This window comes from Sparus aurata, chromosome 17 (genome assembly GCF_900880675.1).
Source record: "Sparus aurata chromosome 17, fSpaAur1.1, whole genome shotgun sequence".
NCBI classification, from domain to species: Eukaryota; Metazoa; Chordata; class Actinopteri; order Spariformes; family Sparidae; genus Sparus; species Sparus aurata.
In genome coordinates this window covers 29,198,428-29,217,619 of record NC_044203.1, presented here as the reverse complement: position 1 = coordinate 29,217,619, position 19,192 = coordinate 29,198,428, and the positions used below count along the sequence as shown (strand labels likewise).

Genomic DNA, 19,192 nt, shown 5'->3' with positions numbered 1-19,192 from the left:
ACCTTAACTCCTATATGACACATCAACTCATGAACATTCATGCTTATAATACAACTAAATACTAGAAACTTAAATATTGAATCATGTGACTTCAGATTGATGAACATTTCAAAAGTAGAAAGGAAAAAGACATGTTGTGAAATGTGGAAAAATTTCTATTAAACACTCACTTTTGTAAGTTTTAGTGACTTTTGTAAGTTTTAGTCACTTTTGAGTGTATTTTTTGCCTTACACAACTTTAAGCTCTGTAAAAACAAAGAAAATACAGAAATAAAATGAAATATGTTGATCACTTTTGCCTGCATCATACTGTACAGTTTAGCTTCTTGTGTTCCAGTTCAGTGTCAAAGAATCTGACAATAATTTGGTTTTGCAAATTCCTCACAGTGAGTAGAAACACTGAAACAGTCAGTAACCTTTTGTTAAGTGTTTCCATCGCAAAACTTCATAAAAGTCTGTCAAGTTTTTTAATTAGTAACAATGAATTGAATTGTTCAGTCAAAATTTTTAAAGGACATGATTTAAAAGCAGTAATGCGTCCCTATTTTCCCCTAAGAATGATCAATAAGTGTACCCAGTACCTAGAATAATCTAATTATTTTAGGATTCAGTTAACTTTCAGTGTCTCAGAAACCTCTACAGCATAGCTCACTAACAGGTGGACCACGATCAAAGTTTGGACCCAGACGCCTACTGGGTATACTCAGCCAATCAAATCTGTGCATTCCAGGAGGATCAACATTGCGACTCTGTATACAGACAGATGAAAGACGAGTGGGATATTAGAGGGAAAGAAGAAGAAACTGTAAAAACGTTCACTTGTAAAGATGTGTTGAGATCCATTTGTTGTAAAACTGGTTGAGACTGTTAAGATGTGAAACATTAAGAAAGAAAAAGGGAAACTCAAGCTGCTGCTACACTTTATTTTAGTTTTCAAAAAGGACTTTATTTTAGGGGTTCGGTACGCACAATTTTTATTTTCAAATGCAGCCCTTATTCTCCTAAAAGAGAGAATAAAATGATACATATCTACGGTCTTATATATCTGTATAATTTAATATTAAGTGACAATACATATTGTCAAAATTAAATCATAACACAAGTTAGACATGATGATGTTCTGGACCTTTGCATCAGGAAATGTAACTGGACCTATTTGAATTTTAGTTGGATATCCCTCTAAAAGGCTCTACAGTCTTCTTTGGAGCCTTTTTATATATATATTTATACACTGACAAAAAAGGTAACAAAACATTTCTCAATCTGCAACATCTGCACATATTGTGTTCAACAGTGGCCTATAAATCCAACTCCAAAAATCTGAGTTGATGAAAGATGAAATGTACTAAAGATGTGAATTGTTCCATGTGTGTTCTCCAGAGTTTCTGCCTCTCCTGACACACAGAGATGGCTGCAGCTCTGACTGTCCTTCTCATTGGCTGTCTGCTGCAAAGTGAGTTGAAGTTCATTCACATTTTATTATAAAAACTAGAAATATGTCACGTTAATCAGACATTCAGCCCAGAGTACATAATCTGTAATACATGCTGCAACAAATAAAGGATGGAGTGAACTAAAAAAAGTCTTCCGCTGCATTTCTCTGAGAATTTTGATTGTTTTATCCAAACTTTTAGAAAAACAATGTGAAAATAAAGAATATTGATTTTGGATTATTTCATGATTAAAGGTACAGTGCTGAGATTTAAACAAAAGCAACCAAATGGTAAAATGTCCTTCTCTTACTGTAAAGCAGGATTCACTTGAACATATTCAAATACTTGTGTCTTGTGTTTCAGCTGCCCTGTGTGGACAGTTCAAGACCATAATACCGAAGACTATAGAGGTTCTGAGTGGATCCTGTGTGACCATCCCCTGCTTCTTTGATGTAGTGGACACATATAACTCACACCTTGATGGAACATGTAGAGCACTGTGGAAATCTGATCAGACTGTTGTGTTTGACAGCAGTAATCCACAATCAAGTACAATACAAGGAGAACTGAAAGGAGACTTAACAAGAAAAGACTGCACCACAACCCTGAACAACATGAGACCTGAGCACAGCAAAGAATATTACTTAAGATTGGAATGTGATCATTTGAGACATAATCTTCTTGACCATAAGCTGCACATTTCAGTCACAGGTAGATTTTACAGTCAGTTTATCAACACTTCAGTCATAAGATCCTTTCTAGAACTGCTGTGTCCTTGTGTTGTTAAAGTCCATCTTCTTATACTTCAGTCAACAGCTCCTTGTAGAACTGCTTTGACTTTATTTTGCTTTTATTGTATTTTGTAAATAAAATAAAGATGAAGAGTAATAATTACTGTTTATTTATTGATTGGTCCAAATGTATTTTCCCACCAGATGTTCCACCCACACCGACTCTGACTCCGTCCACACTGAAGGTGGAGGAGGGAACCTCAGTGAGTTTGAAGTGCTCTGCTCCAGCTCCCTGTCTGTCTCATCCTCCAGCTCTGACATGGAGCTTCAGCCTGGGTCACATTCAGGAGTCACTGCAGGAGAATCAGGACAGAACTAAAGTCCAGACCTCTGTTCTGACCTTCACTGCTTCTCGCCTTCATCATGGAAAGGAAATCTCCTGTACTGCAATCTACAACAAACAAGATGGCAGCTCTCAATCAAATAGCACAAGTTTGACAGCTGATATTTCATGTGAGTTAATTTTTCCTCTGCTGAAATCCATCATAATTTTACACATTATAATTGATCTCTTGTCAGTTTTTATTTATTCATTTTTACTTAGTTTGAATCAGGTTATAAACAGTTAATTAAACAGTCCATTATTACATTTGTCGATAAGGGTGCCCCCATCAAGACTTTTGTGGCTGATCATCAATCATTAATTGATGGAAGCAGTATTGGCCGATGCTGATCATCAAATCAAGAAGATGCTTCTTTACTTTATTGTCACTAATAGTTGTCGGTTTTAAGTGGCATGATGAAAAACCATTAAAATGTTTAGGAAATATGTATATTTATTTTCCTTAAAAAAGAAATAAGTTTATAAATTATAGAACACAAAATAAATACTTCTCTGTCAACTGTGAAAACAGAATGAAGAAAAAAGAAAGAGGACAAAGAATCGTCTAACAAAGATTTAGGGAAACATTCTGTGTGTCAGTCTGAGTTGTTTCAGTCTTTGTACAATGAAGCCACGACTCCACCACCTGGTCACTGCTGGTATCTGCTTACATGTCTGAACACAGTTTGGTAAAATGATGTGAAGTATCTGTAACTCTAAACTCAAAGTACTTCTACCTGCAACTGTACTCAGCTGAAATACTGTTACTGTAAACATGTTGTGTTGTCACTAAACTGCACTTCACTCTTTAACACTTAATGTTCTTTAAATAGAAACTTTCAGCTCTACTGAGTGTTTCACTCTGCTGGAAGCTCTTAGCTCTGTTAGCTCTGTTAGATGTTTGGCTCTGTTAGCTGTTAGCTCCGTTAGCTGTTAGCTCTGTTAGCTCCGTTAGCTGTTGGTTCTCTGAACCAAGCACAGCAGGACACTACTGCTCACTGGCTGCTAAGCTAACCTGCTCTCCTCCTGCTGACTTCAATTTGGATTGACAGTCCCCTCTTGGTTCAACATGTTTTTAATAGGTTTATTAGGTCCTACCAGCAAGTCCTTTGTGACTGATCACACTACAGTACTTGAAACAAATACTAGATGGCAACAATCAGTGGCCGATCAAACCTGAGCGACTTTTGTAATCCATCAACAGAAATAGACATAATATAGAAGAAAATAATTGTCAACAATTTTAGTAAGTGATTAATCAAAAGTAATTTTCTCAAAGAATAACTGCAATTAACATTTACTTCATACTGATCAGTTCAAGTTGAAACAAATCTACAAAACAAAGGAGTGTGAGGACAAAACAGGAGCTTTACTGTCATTTTGGATTCTTTTATGAATAAAGTGATCATGCTGAGATTTTAGCAAAGCAACCCAACAGTAAAATTTCTTCATTACTGTAAAGCATTATTCACTTATTCAAGATTTGTGTCTTGTGTTTCAGGGTCTGCACCGTTTATGACCTTCATGCCACGGACTATAGAGGTTCTGAGTGGATCCTGTGTGACCATCCCCTGCTCCTTTGGCGTAGAGGACACATATAAATCAAAAGTGGATGAAACATGTAAAGCAATGTGGAAATCTGATCAGACTGTTGTGTTTGACAGCAGTAATCCACAAACTAGAGGACATTTGACAGGAAACTTAAGAAACAGAGACTGCACCACAACCCTGAACAACATGAGACCTGAGAACAGCAAGAATTATTTTTTCAGACTTGAATGCGAACGTGTGCGATATAATTTTTTTCAAACACAGCTGCACATTTTAGTCAAGGGTAAGTTTTAAAGTCCATCTTGGAACATGTAGAGCACTGTGGAAATCTGATCAGACTGTTGTGTTTGACAGCAGTAATCCACAATCAAGTACAATACAAGGAGAACTGAAAGGAGACTTAACAAGAAAAGACTGCACCACAACCCTGAACAACATGAGACCTGAGCACAGCAAAGAATATTACTTAAGATTGGAATGTGATCATTTGAGACATAATCTTCTTGACCATAAGCTGCACATTGCAGTCACAGGTAGATTTTACAGTCAGTTTATCAACACTTCAGTCATAAGATCCTTTCTAGAACTGCTGTGTCCTTGTGTTGTTAAAGTCCATCTTCTTATACTTCAGTCAACAGCTCCTTGTAGAACTGCTTTGACTTTATTTAGCTTTTATTGTATTTTGTAAATAAAATAAAGATGAAGAGTAATAATTACTGTTTATTTATTGATTGGTCCAAATGTATTTTCCCACCAGATCTTCCACCCACACCGACTCTGACTCCGTCCACACTGAAGGTGGAGGAGGGAACCTCAGTGAGTTTGAAGTGCTCTGCTCCAGCTCCCTGTCTGTCTCATCCTCCAGCTCTGACATGGAGCTTCAGCCTGGGTCACATTCAGGAGTCACTGCAGGAGAATCAGGACAGAACTAAAGTCCAGACCTCTGTTCTGACCTTCACTGCTTCTCGCCTTCATCATGGAAAGGAAATCTCCTGCACTGCAGTCTACAACAAACAAGATGGCAGCACTCAGTCAGTTAGCACAAGTTTGACAGCTGATATTTCATGTGAGTTGATTTGTCCTCTGCTGAAATCCATCATAATTTTACACATTATAATTGATCTCTTGTCAGTTTTTATTTATTCATTTTTACTTAGTTTGAATCAGGTTATAAACAGTTAATTAAACATTCCATTATTACATTTGTCGATAAGGGTGCCCCCATCATGACTTTTGTGGCTGATCATCAATCATTAATAGATGGAAGCAGTATTGGCCGATGCTGATCATCAAATCAAAAAGATGCTTCTTTACTTTATTGTCACTAATAGTTGTCGGTTTTAAGTGGCATGATGAAAAACCATTAAAATGTTTAGGAAATATGTATATTTATTTTCCTTAAAAAAGAAATACGTTTATAAATTATAGAACACAAAATAAATACTTCTCTGTCAACTGTGAAAACAGAATGAAGAAAAAAGAAAGAGGACAAAGAATCGTCTAACAAAGATTTAGGGAAGCATTCTGTGTGTCAGTCTGAGTTGTTTCAGTCTTTGTACAATGAAGCCACGACTCCACCACCTGGTCACTGCTGGTATCTGCTTACATGTCTGAGCACAATTTGGTAAAATGATGTGAAGTATCTGTAACTCTAACTCAAAGTACTTCTACCTCAAACTGTACTCAGCTGAAATACTGTTACTGTAAACATGTTGTGTTGTCACTAAACTGCACTTCACTCTTTAACACTTAATGTTCTTTAAATAGAAACTTTCAGCTCTACTGAGTGTTTCACTCTGCTGGAAGCTCTTAGCTCTGTTAGCTCTGTTAGATGTTTGGCTCTGTTAGCTGTTAGCTCCGTTAGCTGTTAGCTCTGTTAGCTCCGTTAGCTGTTGGTTCTCTGAACCAAGCACAGCAGGACACTACTGCTCACTGGCTGCTAAGCTAACCTGCTCTCCTCCTGCTGACTTCAGTTTGGATTGACAGTCCCCTCTTGGTTCAACAGGTTTTTAATAGTTTTATTAGGTCCTACCAGCAAGTCCTTTGTGACTGATCACACTACAGTACTTGAAACAAATACTAGATGGCAACAATCAGTGGCCGATCAAACCTGAGCGACTTTTGTAATCCATCAACAGAAATAGACATAATATAGAAGAAAATAATTGTCAACAATTTTAGTAAGTGATTAATCAAAAGTAATTTTCTCAAAGAATAACTGCAATTAACATTTACTTCATACTGATCAGTTCAAGTTGAAACAAATCTACAAAACAAAGGAGTGTGAGGACAAAACAGGAGCTTTACAGTCATTTTGGATTCTTTTATGAATAAAGTGATCATGCTGAGATTTTAGCAAAGCAACCCAACAGTAAAATTTCTTCATTACTGTAAAGCATTATTCACTTATTCAAGATTTGTGTCTTGTGTTTCAGGGTCTGCACAGTTTAAGACCTTCATGCCACAGACTATAGAGGTTCTGAGTGGATCCTGTGTGACCATCCCCTGCTCCTTTGGCGTAGAGGACAAATATAAATCAAAAGTGGATGAAACATGTAAAGCAATGTGGAAATCTGATCAGACTGTTGTGTTTGACAGCAGTAATCCACAAACTAGAGGACATTTGACAGGAAACTTAAGAAACAGAGACTGCACCACAACCCTGAACAACATGAGACCTGAGAACAGCAAGAATTATTTTTTCAGACTTGAATGCGAACGTGTGCGATATAATTTTTTTCAAACACAGCTGCACATTTTAGTCAAGGGTAAGTTTTAAAGTCCATCTTCTTATACTTCAGTCAACAGCTCCTTGTAGAACTGCTTTGACTTTATTTTGCTTTTATTGTATTTTGTAAATAAAATAAAGATGAAGAGTAATGATTACTGTTTATTTATTGATTGGTCCAAATGTACTTTCCCACCAGATGTTCCACCAACACCGACTCTGACTCCGTCCACACTGAAGGTGGAGGAGGGAACCTCAGTGAGTTTGAAGTGCTCTGCTCCAGCTCCCTGTCTGTCTCATCCTCCAGCTCTGACATGGACCTCCAGCCTGGGTCACATTCAGGAGTCACTGCAGGAGAATCAGGACAGAACTAAAGTCCAGACCTCTGTTCTGACCTTCACTGCTTATCACCTTCATCACAGACTGGAAATCTCCTGTACTGCAGTCTTCAACAAACAAGATGGCAGCTCTCAGTCAGTTAGCACAAGTTTGACAGCTGATATTTCATGTGAGTTAATTTGTCCTCTGCTGAAATTCCATTTAATTCTAAAGTGATCTCTTGTCTCTTAGTTTTCATGACTATTTCTAATTCAGCGATGAAACAATTATTCCAATAATGCTCAAGTTGATCAAGAGTGAAATAATTGGGAACAATTATGATAAGTCATTAAGCACTGTTTAGTTTTTAAGACAAAATGAAAAAATTCACAGTTCCCTGTTTTCAAAAGATGAGGATTTGCTGCTTTTTTCACTTGTTAACATTGTAAATTAAATGTCTGGGTTTTTGGACTGTTGGTCAGACAAGAGGCTATATGAAAGTACTCCGGTCCTGGCAGTCATCATCACTTACATCACAGGAAAATGTAGAAGAGAAAATTAACATTTAAAATGATTTACTCACCACATCTTTTAGATGCAAGATTAGACTTTAAACTATTTTCCCCAACATTATATATAAGCAATCATGTTAATGTATTTCAATGAGCAGGTACATTTGTATAGGTTTCAGTCCAAAAGGTGGGTGGAAGTTCAGAAACAGCAAGAAAGCTTGTTGCTGTTGTAGTTTATAACTATTGAAATTCTGATTTTAGCAGCACAAATTAAGTAAATTTAAAGGATCCATATCACAAGAGAAAAAATTAGACGATTTTCACGATTATTTCAGTTTTTCGATTTTCACCTTCATTTTTACAACATGGGGTCAGCAATCAGACTTCAGCAAAAGAAAATGGGGCATTATCTTTATTTTTTTATTACAAATATGTGATAACATTACACCTATAAATAATACAAATAATTTGACATTTTTCAGATCCACCAAAAAACACCACAGTGTCAGTCCGTCCCTCTGGTCCAGTACCAGAGAACAGCAGAGTTACTCTGACATGCAGCAGTACTGCCAACCCTGCAGTAAGGAGCTACACCTGGTACAGAGCTGACGGAGGTCGGGAGGATAAAATGGGGACCGGAAATGTTTTAGACATCACAGCTTCTGAAGTCAGCGCTACTTTTTTCTGCAAGGCTGAAAACGATCTTGGAGCTGGACGATCCAACACCAGACAAATAGAAGTTCAATGTATGTATCAAATTTCAAACTTATATGTTCTATATACCCTGATGGGTCTCACTGGTTGCAGTGCACTAATTTACAAATATACAAATATATAATGGTGGCTTTCCTAGTTAACCTATCAAGAAGTAGTGACCAACAGCAAATATTAGTTACCATCTTGTACTTAGACATGTATTTGCAATCTGTGTTCACCAGTTACAAAGAGGGGTCATTACAACTTCAAATGTAAATGTGACATAATCTGCCATTATTTTCATTACAATATAAAGTTAAACCCATAAATAGGGAAGGGTGATATATTATTTTATTGTAAATCTTGGTTAAAAAACTGTGACAATAGGTTGTCTGTGGTAAATTTCTGTTGTGAGGACAATAGTGAATCAGGACATTCGTGAACATCCTCAAGAGGGGCTTAAAAAAGTTGTCTAACTCACTCATTTACAGTCACGACAGTCATGACAACATCGTCTGCATGTCACCATGACACGCACATGTGTGAAAACTTTATGGATTCAAAACTAAAGATCTGTGTCTTAATTGACTTTCAATAAAAAGGTTTAAAACAAATGTAAGGTAACGTGATTACAGTATGTATTTGTACCATTTTAAGAGCTTTAAGCGTGCAGGTATATTTTCAGATAATCTAGTTAAGTACAATTATTTTGGACAGGATAAACTTGACATGAAATTTTAATAGTGACCTATGCTCACTTACAATATAATTTTTGTTTTTCTTGATTTTATAATTTCATTCTTCAGATTCACCCAAACACACCACAGTGTCAGTCAGTCCCTCTGGTCCAATACCAGAAGACACTGATGTGACTCTGACATGCAGTAGTGCTGCCAACCCAGCAGTAAAGAACTACACCTGGTACAGAGCTGACGGAGGCCAAGAGACTTTAATTGGGACGGGACATGTTATAAACATTAATGCTTCTAAAGTCAGTGGTCCTTTTTTCTGCAAGGCTGAAAATGTTCTAGGAGCTGGACGATCCAATATCAGTGAAATAGATGTTCAATGTATGTATCAAATTTCTTACCTGTATATTTTCTATACATCCTGATAGATCTAACTGTATGCAGAGCACTGATCCACAAATCACAATATCTTGTCCTTGATTATTTTGATATACAATTTCAGTTTTAAAATGTCTAACAGTGGCAACCGATGTTGTAATCAAAAGAGAGATTTTTTGCATTCCATCCCACTAGATTATTGCATTAAATTAGATTCAAAATTGGTGCACATAAAAAAACAGGCATGTGCATGTGATAGAAGCACACAGGACACTATCAGCAAGCGCAAAATCCTCCTCATGAGGGAGCCTTTCCACTCTGCAAACACAAATGTGGTCCTGTGAGCACAGGGCTGTGACGATCACAAGCTTGACCCATGCTTGAAACTGCTCAACACTCATGCTGTCATCAAGTTGACTTTGAGACACAGGGAGAGTTGAGTGCTTGTTATAGCCCTGTGTTAGTGGGACCATATTTTTGCATGCATAGCAGAAATGCTGACTTACAATAGAGACATTTGAACATATCAGACACAGTATGTTATTATCAATAAACCTTACATAAATACTGATAACAGCGCTGTTTGTCTAGTGACTTATTTTGGTACTGACCAATCAGTATTTACCAATTTAGAACCAATCCTTGTTTTTGCATCACTGGCGAAAAATTATTCACTTGTTTCATTGCCTATTCTTCAGACTCACCCAAACACACCACAGTGACAGTCAGTCCCTCTGGTCCAGTACCAGAAGACACTGATGTGACTCTGACATGCAGTAGTGCTGCCAACCCAGCAGTAAAGAACTACACCTGGTACAGAGCTGACAGAAGTCAGGAGACTGTCATGGGGAATGGACATGTTTTAAACATTAAAGCTTCCAGAGACAGTGGTCTTTTTTTCTGTGAGGCAGAAAATGCTATTGGATCTGGACGATCCAACATCAGTCAAATAGATGTTCACTGTAAGTATCACAAGTGGTCTTTGGTGTCTGATGTAAACTGCCACCTGGAACTTTTTCCCTTTGTCCACCGACTCCTGCTCACAAACTTTAACCAATTCCCTGTTGATGTTACTAGTCGACCCACTGGTGAAACTAACATAACCCTTGGCTTAAATGGCTGCAATCAATTTATTTACAAATATATTTACACAGATTATTGAATGAGCACAATAAAGCCCCCAATGTGGTTCAATTACTTTTCTTCACTTGCAACCTTACAACAATTACCTTGTTATATCATTACATCTGGTCAAACTTGATCAAACATGACTTTAGCTGACTCATGTCTGTCTTCTCTGTGTTCATCACAGTTGCTCCTCAGATCCTGTCCTCATATGACTGCATTCAAACTGCAGACCAGCTCAACTGTTCCTGTGAGACTGTGGGGAATCCTCCTCCTGCTCTACAGTGGTATTTGGATGGGTTACCTGTCAATCACTCTGACAGGTTTTCCATCAGCAGTGAGCCTCTAAACGTCTCAGGTCTGAGCAGCATCATCACTGTGAGTCAACCACAACAGAGGGATCTTTCCACTTTGCTCTGCAACAGCTCCAACTCCCTGGGATCAACTACTCAGAGATGTTTTGTCTACAGCCTGAAGCCTCACGGTTTGTCTTTGTGCTCAATACAAGTTCTGTTGATTAATTAGAAATTATACTTTTTGTTGTATTTCTATTATACTCATTTATTTACTCAGCTTATGACTTCACATATAAACACTGTAGTATTTCCTCCATTATTACTTAAAATCTAGAATCTAAGACGTACTGTTGTGAACGATGGCCGGTAGAACTGGACCCAAATGCAAGACACGATACACAGAGTCAAATTTTATGTGATTTAATGTGCAACCAATAACCAGAACAAAGTTTGCGGGGGTTGGGGAGAGGTGGTGTGTTCTGGGATCCCAGTGATGGGTGGTGGGTTGTGGTGAGCTCTCCAGAGCGTGCCCAGTGAATCAGAGTGGCGTCCCGCCACGTGGCAATGCCGTCCTCTGAGTGAACAAACAAATAATCCTGAACAGGGCTGGCAGGCGATGAGTAAGCAGGCAGGTGGAATGGTTTAAGCAAGCAAATGAAGTGAACTATGACAAAAAAGAACACAAGGGAGGGTTAGCTGCACAAGCTAAGGTCACTGGAAAAACAACAGACTTAAAGGAGCCAGGATCTCTTCAACATTACCACTCTTGCTGACTGAATGATCTGACGACCAGTGAATCTAAAGCCGGTCTTCTTATACTGGGGGGAGGGGGGTGATTAGTGCTGACGATTTCCACCTGGCTGCAACCTGCAGGGAGATAGCCACGCCTACCAACTCACACAGAGAGACAGACACAGAGCAGGGGAAAAAACATCCAGGATCACACACAGGGGAAAACAGACAATGACACAAGAGGGAAGACCAGGGCTGCCATGATGCCATCATGACACGTACCCTGAATACTCATTTCTTCTGCCTTGCTAATAATTGTAAAATGTATCACAGGCTATGCATACAGGATAACTGAGCCACTGTTGAATAAAAGTAACCCTCAACAGTGATCTGATGAGTGTTATGTTATTTCTTCTGACAGGTCCTGAACAGTATCTTGGACCGTACAGCGGACTTCTTCTCTTGGCTGTTGCTGTTGTATCTCTCTGTGTGAACGTCTTGTTGACAATCTACGTGGTGTTCCTTTGGTATGATGTTACAATAGATTATATAGATTTTGTTGAAAGCCTAATGCTGATTTGGAGAAGAATGATCCATAGAAGACAGAAATTAACAAGTTTATGTATGTTTCTCTTTTTGCCTAAAAGCAAAGCAAGAAAGATTGTGAAGCCAAAAGAAGAGGACAGAACCTACATGTCACTGGAGCGTAGAGACCTGTCTCCAGAGTATGATGTCATCGGCCAAACTCCAAAATGACCACGTCAGCTTCCTCCGACGATGAACCTGAAACTTATCAGATAACATAATGAAAGGTTTTATTGCTTTTTTCATACTTCATACTTTGTTACTCTGCTCTTTTATGAAATGCTTTAAATTCACACTTAGTTATGAGTGTTTATGAATATTTAGTTTCTGTGGAAAAACATTCACGAAACATTACAAGTATAAAATGTAATTCAAATGAATACTTTCTCTATGAAAACTTTCATGTGAAATTTTGTCAAGTCTGTTTTAAACTTCATCGTAGTGTGCTTGATTGCACTACATTTTAATGTTCGAGGTAGTGAGGTTTTCATTTTTGTTGGACTTGAAGCTCTGCTGGTCTGGAGAAGTAAGTTTGATTTAGAACAGAAAATACATCAGGAGACAAGACGTTTTTCTCGTGATTTTCTTAATAGGAAATGAAATATTGTGAAGGAAAATGGACAGAACAGGATTCACGTGGCACTTGATTAAAGAAACAAGTCTTTGAAACAAAGTGAAATTACAAAATTAAAGCTGCAAGCAGCGATGAACGGTCCCTCGCAGTCCACACGCTTCGGGGTATGCTGCTGTCGATGCATGCTGCCATTGTGTTGTCCACGCAACACCTTCCATTGAGGAAGTATAGTGGGGCGGCTTAAAGGGATAGTTCGTTTTTTTTGAAGTGGGGTCATATAAAGTACATATCTATAGTCGATCTGTTTCCTACCGTAATCACCGATCAGCGCAGCCTCAGTTTGGAGAAGTAGAGAGCTGCTCCAGCCCAGACGCTCAGCTTTGTACTGCAGTGAACGGGGTCCAGCAAAAAAGCCAAATTAACCACCTAAAACAAGGCTCACCTAAAAATTTTTACATCAGGTCAAGTGAACGTTGTATAGGTAAAATTCACAGCGCTTTACATCGCTGTCAGGCCGCGCTTTCTTTTGGCACTACATTTTCTCAACCGCAGAACTCCCGTATCCCTACGCATGAGCACTAATGCAGAAGGATACGGAGAGTTAAGTTTCGTTTTTATCGAAAGTAAACCTATCGTCCAGCAGCTGGGCCTCGCGCTGTATTCCGCCGCTCGCAGATCAGCTGTTGCCCAGTTACGCTAGTGCGTAGGGATACGGGGGTTCTGCGGTTGAGAAAATGTAGTGCCAAAAGAAAGCGCGGTCTGAATGCAATGTAAAGCGCTGTGAAATCTTCCAGCTCTGGAAAGATAGCCAACACAACCCATGCAGTCTTTTTCCCATGCCGAGCAAAGCTTGATATGCGTCACAGCCAGTCAAAGCATGAAACACTGGAAGAGCACGTGCCTTTTCAGGCCCAAGTGCAGCTGAGATTTCATGGGCTGCTAGGTATCATTTCCAGTACCAAATGCCAACCAAAGCTCATCTCCTGCCTTTAGACCTTGAGCTGCTGCCACAGCTTGAACCACAATATCGGTATTAACAGTTTGGATCATCATTTTCTTGTGATCATTTCATACTGCATGGGCCACATGTCATAACATGTGAGTGTCAGCTTCCTCATGTGTGCATGGAGTAATTGAGGACAGATCAGCAAGGGGTCGTTTGATGAGGACAGCGGTCCACCATTTGAAACGTGGTATCAGCATGTTAGCACGTTTACTTTTTATGTGGAACAGGTTGTTAATGGCAAAATAATGAGGGTTTTTCTAAAATAAGTTTAATTTATCTATTTTCAAGCCTAAATAAAGCAGACATGGTTCTGCGGTATCTTCCTACCAAGTAGTCTTATATTAACAGCAATCCACCATTTGAAACCTTCTATGTGGAACAGGGCGTCAGTGGGGGAAAAAGAAGGGTTTTTCTTAAATAAGTTTTTTTATTTTGTGAGCTAATTGTAATAACAAAATAAGATTTAAAATACGTTTTATTTATCTAGTTATAGGCCTACCTAAAGCCGAGCATATGACAAATATGAACTCGAGGCATATTGCAATGGTCAAGTCACATCTGATCTTTCTAATGAATTGAAGGACTTGAATTGTGATATCAACATGTCACTATGCAAGGAAATGGTGGCCATCTTGAATTGTGAAAACAAAGGAAGATTCTGGGCTTATTACACATTGCAGATTTTATTTCTGCATGATAAAATGTATAATCATTTATAAAGATCGACCCTGTGATAGGCAATATACAAAACTTTATTACAATTACAATGTTAATGCTGATCGTGACAATCATCTTGAATATTTATTGTATAAGATTAAACTAACAAGATCATCAGCATCATATTTTATACCAAATGCAAATAAGAAAATTGATCTGAATACTGTTGTCAATGGCAGCCATTTTTAAAATGGCCACCACATCCACCATGTATCCAATTGTTTTCAGGCTGCCTTTGGCCTTAACTGTACCGACTGTACGATTTTTCAGCTAAGCCACCCCACTAGTTGTTCCTTTATAATTTGGTGGGCTGCTCCTCCTGCCGGTATTGAACAATGTATGCTGGAGTCAAAAGAACTCCCTGCAATCTACATGAAGAACAAATAAAGAGAGGAGTACACTCTGTGAACTTACAGACTCTTAAACATAGGTTTGTATCCATTAGCAAGGCAGCTCTGCCCTCTGGTGGAGGAAGCCTGTCTGCTCAAAAGAGAAGACAGTCAAGCTGTTCCTTCAAATGAAGTTTGAAATATGGTGGGCTGCTCCTCCTGCCAGTATTAAACAATGTATACTGAAATCAGAAGAACTCCCTGCAATCTACATAAAGAACAAATAATGAGAGGACTACATTGTGTGTCCCTACAGACTGTTAAACAGAGGTGTGTAGCCATTAGCAAGGCTGAATTGTCAAGAATTTGCAGAAAAAGCAGAATATTTCAAAAGCTGAAAAGGCAGAAGGGCTGAAAAGTAAGAGGGCTGAAAGAGCTTAAAAAGGTGAACAGTTTCTGTTTGAGAGCGAGCCTCAGTAAAAGGACTGCTGGTTGAGGTGGCAGATTATGTACTATGATTCTGGGTAGAGAATCAAGGCACTTAGAGAGAGATCTGATTTGACTTCCTTTAATGAGGTTGTTGGACTTTAACATAACTGTACAAAGTATGTTTGTGTGTGTGTGTGTGGTCTGAAAAGAAAGAAAGGAAATGAACTGTGTTACAACAATGCTCGACATGTTATTCAGCAGTTAAATCAAATAAACATCTCTAAATAAGCTGCTATATGAGCATAAGATTTTAAGGTTCACCAGTAATATCGCTAACTTATATGCAAACCACTTATGCATAATACAACAACAAAGATGCAATATAAGTGGTGTAATATATATAAGGTTTTTGAATGTACGACAAAGTATATGGGACTTATGAGCCAAAACACACTTTCCTTGATTGTAGCGCCACCTAGTGGTGGAAATTCAGGACGACAATAGATTATAAAATGTTTTGCCAGGTGTGACCTATATTCCAAGTTTGGTGAGTTTTGGGGTATGTTCAGGCATTGAAAAATGCGACTATTTTGGCAGAAGAAAAAAAAAAATCATTTGAAAAACAATGGTAGTGCTTGTTGATTATTTGACTACTACACCAAAATATTTCTTGGTATTGTGTCTCTTTCCTACGATAAGCTTCATCTAGCAATACTAGAGACTGTCCTCCAAAAAAGAGTAACGGCACGTGTTTTGGCAAATACTTCTCTGGAGTCCATAGTAATTATAATGGGAGCAAAGGAGTGTGAGGGAAATTCTCTAATGCCCTTTTGTTATTTTAATATGTTGTTCTTGTATATAAAATCTAACAAATATTGTAAATAATATAAAGTGCTGTAAAAGACAAAACATAAGTAAGAACTCTGTTAAGGAGTTCATCCTGAAGGTTTTTTTTTAACCTCTACTGTGACCTCTCCTGGGGATATGTGCTCTGACAATGGTTGGTGTATAACACAGAAGCTATGGAAAGTCAGTGTGTAACCTCAGGTGGATGTGGAGATGGTGGGAATTTTTATTAGTGAGTTAAAATGTAACCTTGTGACAGCTGCAATTTCGTGTATTGGCTTCTGCTTTTATAAAAGGATGAGGGGAGACCGCCTCTCTTCAGTCATCATCTATGTACTGCTGATGAGTGACTCTTGCTTGCAAGCAATAAAGAACTGCTAGAACAGAAATATTGTGTCGAACTCTGTCTTGACCAACTCTCATCTGCACTAGACATGACAGGAGGAAGTGAGGTGACTTTCTTATCCAGGAGGAGGACAGTGTGGATGTGTGGGTCAACAAAACATTTCACTTCAACATCATTAGTTTCCCCTCACTAACTCGTCATTTCTAGTTATCCACTCACTAACTGTACGTTCAGACCAAAGGTGCATAAAGAGGAAAATGATCCCAGAAGTCATTCATTGTGTATTGGGAGCCAGGCGGACAAGGAGGGAAAGGTGGAAAAGGCGGAGGCGGGTGGAATAGGCGGATTAGGAGGAAAAAAAAGCTAAAAATCCTCCAACTTTATGTAACGAGCTATGACGCGTCTTGGTGGAAAAGGTGGAAAATCCATGCCATAACCAATGGGGATGTCTCGTTCTGCTGTCGTCCCTCGGTCAGGTCGGTCCCAGAGAACAACCCGCGTAGTTTTGGCTCCTACCAAAAATTCGTTGCGAGATGGCACTGGAAATGTTGATTGCTGCTGTAGAACACCCGGTCCTCTACGATTTGACCCTGTTCGCCTACGGGGATTAGAGTTTAGATCGGGCCCACAAAATCAAGCCCGACCCGACCAGACCTGACCCGAGCCTGGCCCGCCATATTAACTGTAATTATGAGCTGACCACTTTTTTCAGTAACGACTAATCTAAGGCGTTAATATTTCCAAACCAGTAATCAGATTAAGGTACTTATTCAAGTCACTGTGCGTTACTATTATTTTTGTCATTTTCCCTAGTAAAAATATATATTTTTGCTTTCTTCTTGCGTCTCAGGGAGTGTTATCACGTGTGCAACAAGTCACGTTTTCAGCATGAGGACAACTCACTCACGTGTTAGACCATGCAGCTACACAAACAACATGGAGGGAGGAGAGATATGCGCGTTTTGTTGCTGGAAATACAGTCCATTATTTTGAGTTATTAAAAAAATACAAAACACAAATGCTTGATCAAGGGCCTGGCCCGAGGATAGTCGGGTCGGGCTCGGGCAGAGAATCTAAACTCTAATAGGGATCAATTAAAGATGGCCATGCGTGGAGGAAGGTCGCTTTTAATTGTGTAATATGTTTGTAAGAAAGGAGAGAAATTATTGCATACTAGCGTTGCAACGTAGCATGCTTATTAATGACTTTATCAAGTAACTTTCCCTGATCAACGATGTCAGTAAATGGATGGGCTGCTACAGCAGTAGTTGCGTGGTGGTGTTTAACGCGAGTGGCGTGCGGGCCCTTCAAATTTAGAAGCAAGGACGAACAGGGTGACAAAAGCGACTTAAGCAACATAGGAGTGGACAAGGACGCAAGAAGAAAGCAAAAATACATATATTTACTGAGGAAAATGACAAAAATAATAATAACACACTGACTTGAATAAGTAACTTTAATCTGATTACTGGTTTGGAAATATTAACGCGGTAGACTACTTGTTACTGAGGCCGGGCCGGGCCAGGACTCAACGTGCGAGGGGTCGGGTCGGGTTTGATGTTTTTGGGCTCGATCTGAGCTCTACTACAGAGTCACACGTATATGTAATGTCATATATTGAAGATGTGAGGTTACGAAAATATTCCCAAACTTTGAACGTGTTTGGTTTCGCTTCCCTGCTCTCCTCAACATGTTCCGCCATCATTCATATTCTTCTTCTTCTTCTGCGGAACCGTCTTCTTCTTCTATGCCACACTGTGGTGCGCATTCTAGTAGCGGTGCTAAAGCGATTTGCTCCGGCTCAAATCTTTTTTGTTTTTAAATGATGATAAATAATAATAACAATAATAAATACGCGCATCAACGCACAAATTTTGTGTTGACAAATTTTTATTGTCGACGTAATCGATTACGTCGACTAATCGTTGCAGCCCTAGTAACTTGTGAGTCATTTTTATCAGCATGACCACAATCGTTTAACATGCTTAACCGAGTGTTTGTTGTGTTATCATTAAAATAAAGGTCCTTGAATCTTCACATCATCATTTCAACCCAAAACATGATCTTTTCTTGAACCCAACCAAGCCATTTTCATGTCACCCAGGAGCTCAGTTACACTGTGGGTATTTGGGTAATCCGTCCACTGTTGTAGAATTACACTCCTATTACACTGTTTAACTCATTATGGACGGTTTGAAATCAAATTATCAAAACCGATTCAGCAGAACTGACAATATCTCCTTTTATATTCCACAAATTCTCCTTCCTCTTCAAATTGTGCTGCCTACATTACCACAATGTCATTTCACCATTGAGTGACATCACTGAAGGCAATTTATGAGATTACATGCAGATTCCTCTGGCACAACAAAGTACTTTTTTTTTCACATACCAGCAGTACAGTACATACAGTACAGTACAGTACAGTAAAGTAGTACGCCCCAAGACCTGTAAACACACTCTGATGTATTAATTGTTGGAGTTACCCTTTAACAGTTATGTTTTAGTCACTTTGCACAAATAATATCCTGTTGGTAAATGCAACACCTGCCACATTCACCCACGCCTTTACACATTTACACACTGATGGTGGAGGCTGAAACAGCAATTCGCACATTTGCTCTCTCGCTGATGGAACAGCCATCAAGATCATTTTAGGGTGGAGTGTCTTGCTCAAGGGCACTTCAATACACAGCCAGTGGAACCAGGCCGGGATCAAGAGGGCAGGAGTCCCTGGGCGCAATTCTTGGATGCCCCCCCGCATACAAACACGCACACACACCAGTGTT

At 38.9% G+C, this 19,192-nt stretch overlaps 2 protein-coding genes across 2 annotated transcripts in view; both read left to right on the top strand.

Annotated features, from left to right (window-relative positions):
- The window catches only part of LOC115567769 (uncharacterized), a 77,732-nt gene that overhangs the window by 23,481 nt on the left and 35,059 nt on the right, over positions 1-19,192 (top strand). The gene's annotated exons all lie outside the window — the stretch shown is intronic.
- LOC115567768 (B-cell receptor CD22-like) lies at positions 1,357-12,444 on the top strand. Its single transcript, XM_030394617.1, has 13 exons — positions 1,357-1,453; positions 1,797-2,144; positions 2,369-2,656; positions 4,048-4,167; positions 4,855-5,163; positions 6,533-6,865; positions 7,025-7,333; positions 8,138-8,401; positions 9,158-9,421; positions 10,117-10,380; positions 10,731-11,027; positions 11,993-12,098; positions 12,219-12,444. The coding sequence occupies exons 1-13, from the start codon at positions 1,408-1,410 to the stop codon at positions 12,325-12,327; spliced, it is 3,057 nt and encodes a 1,018-aa protein (XP_030250477.1). The 5' UTR covers positions 1,357-1,407; the 3' UTR covers positions 12,328-12,444.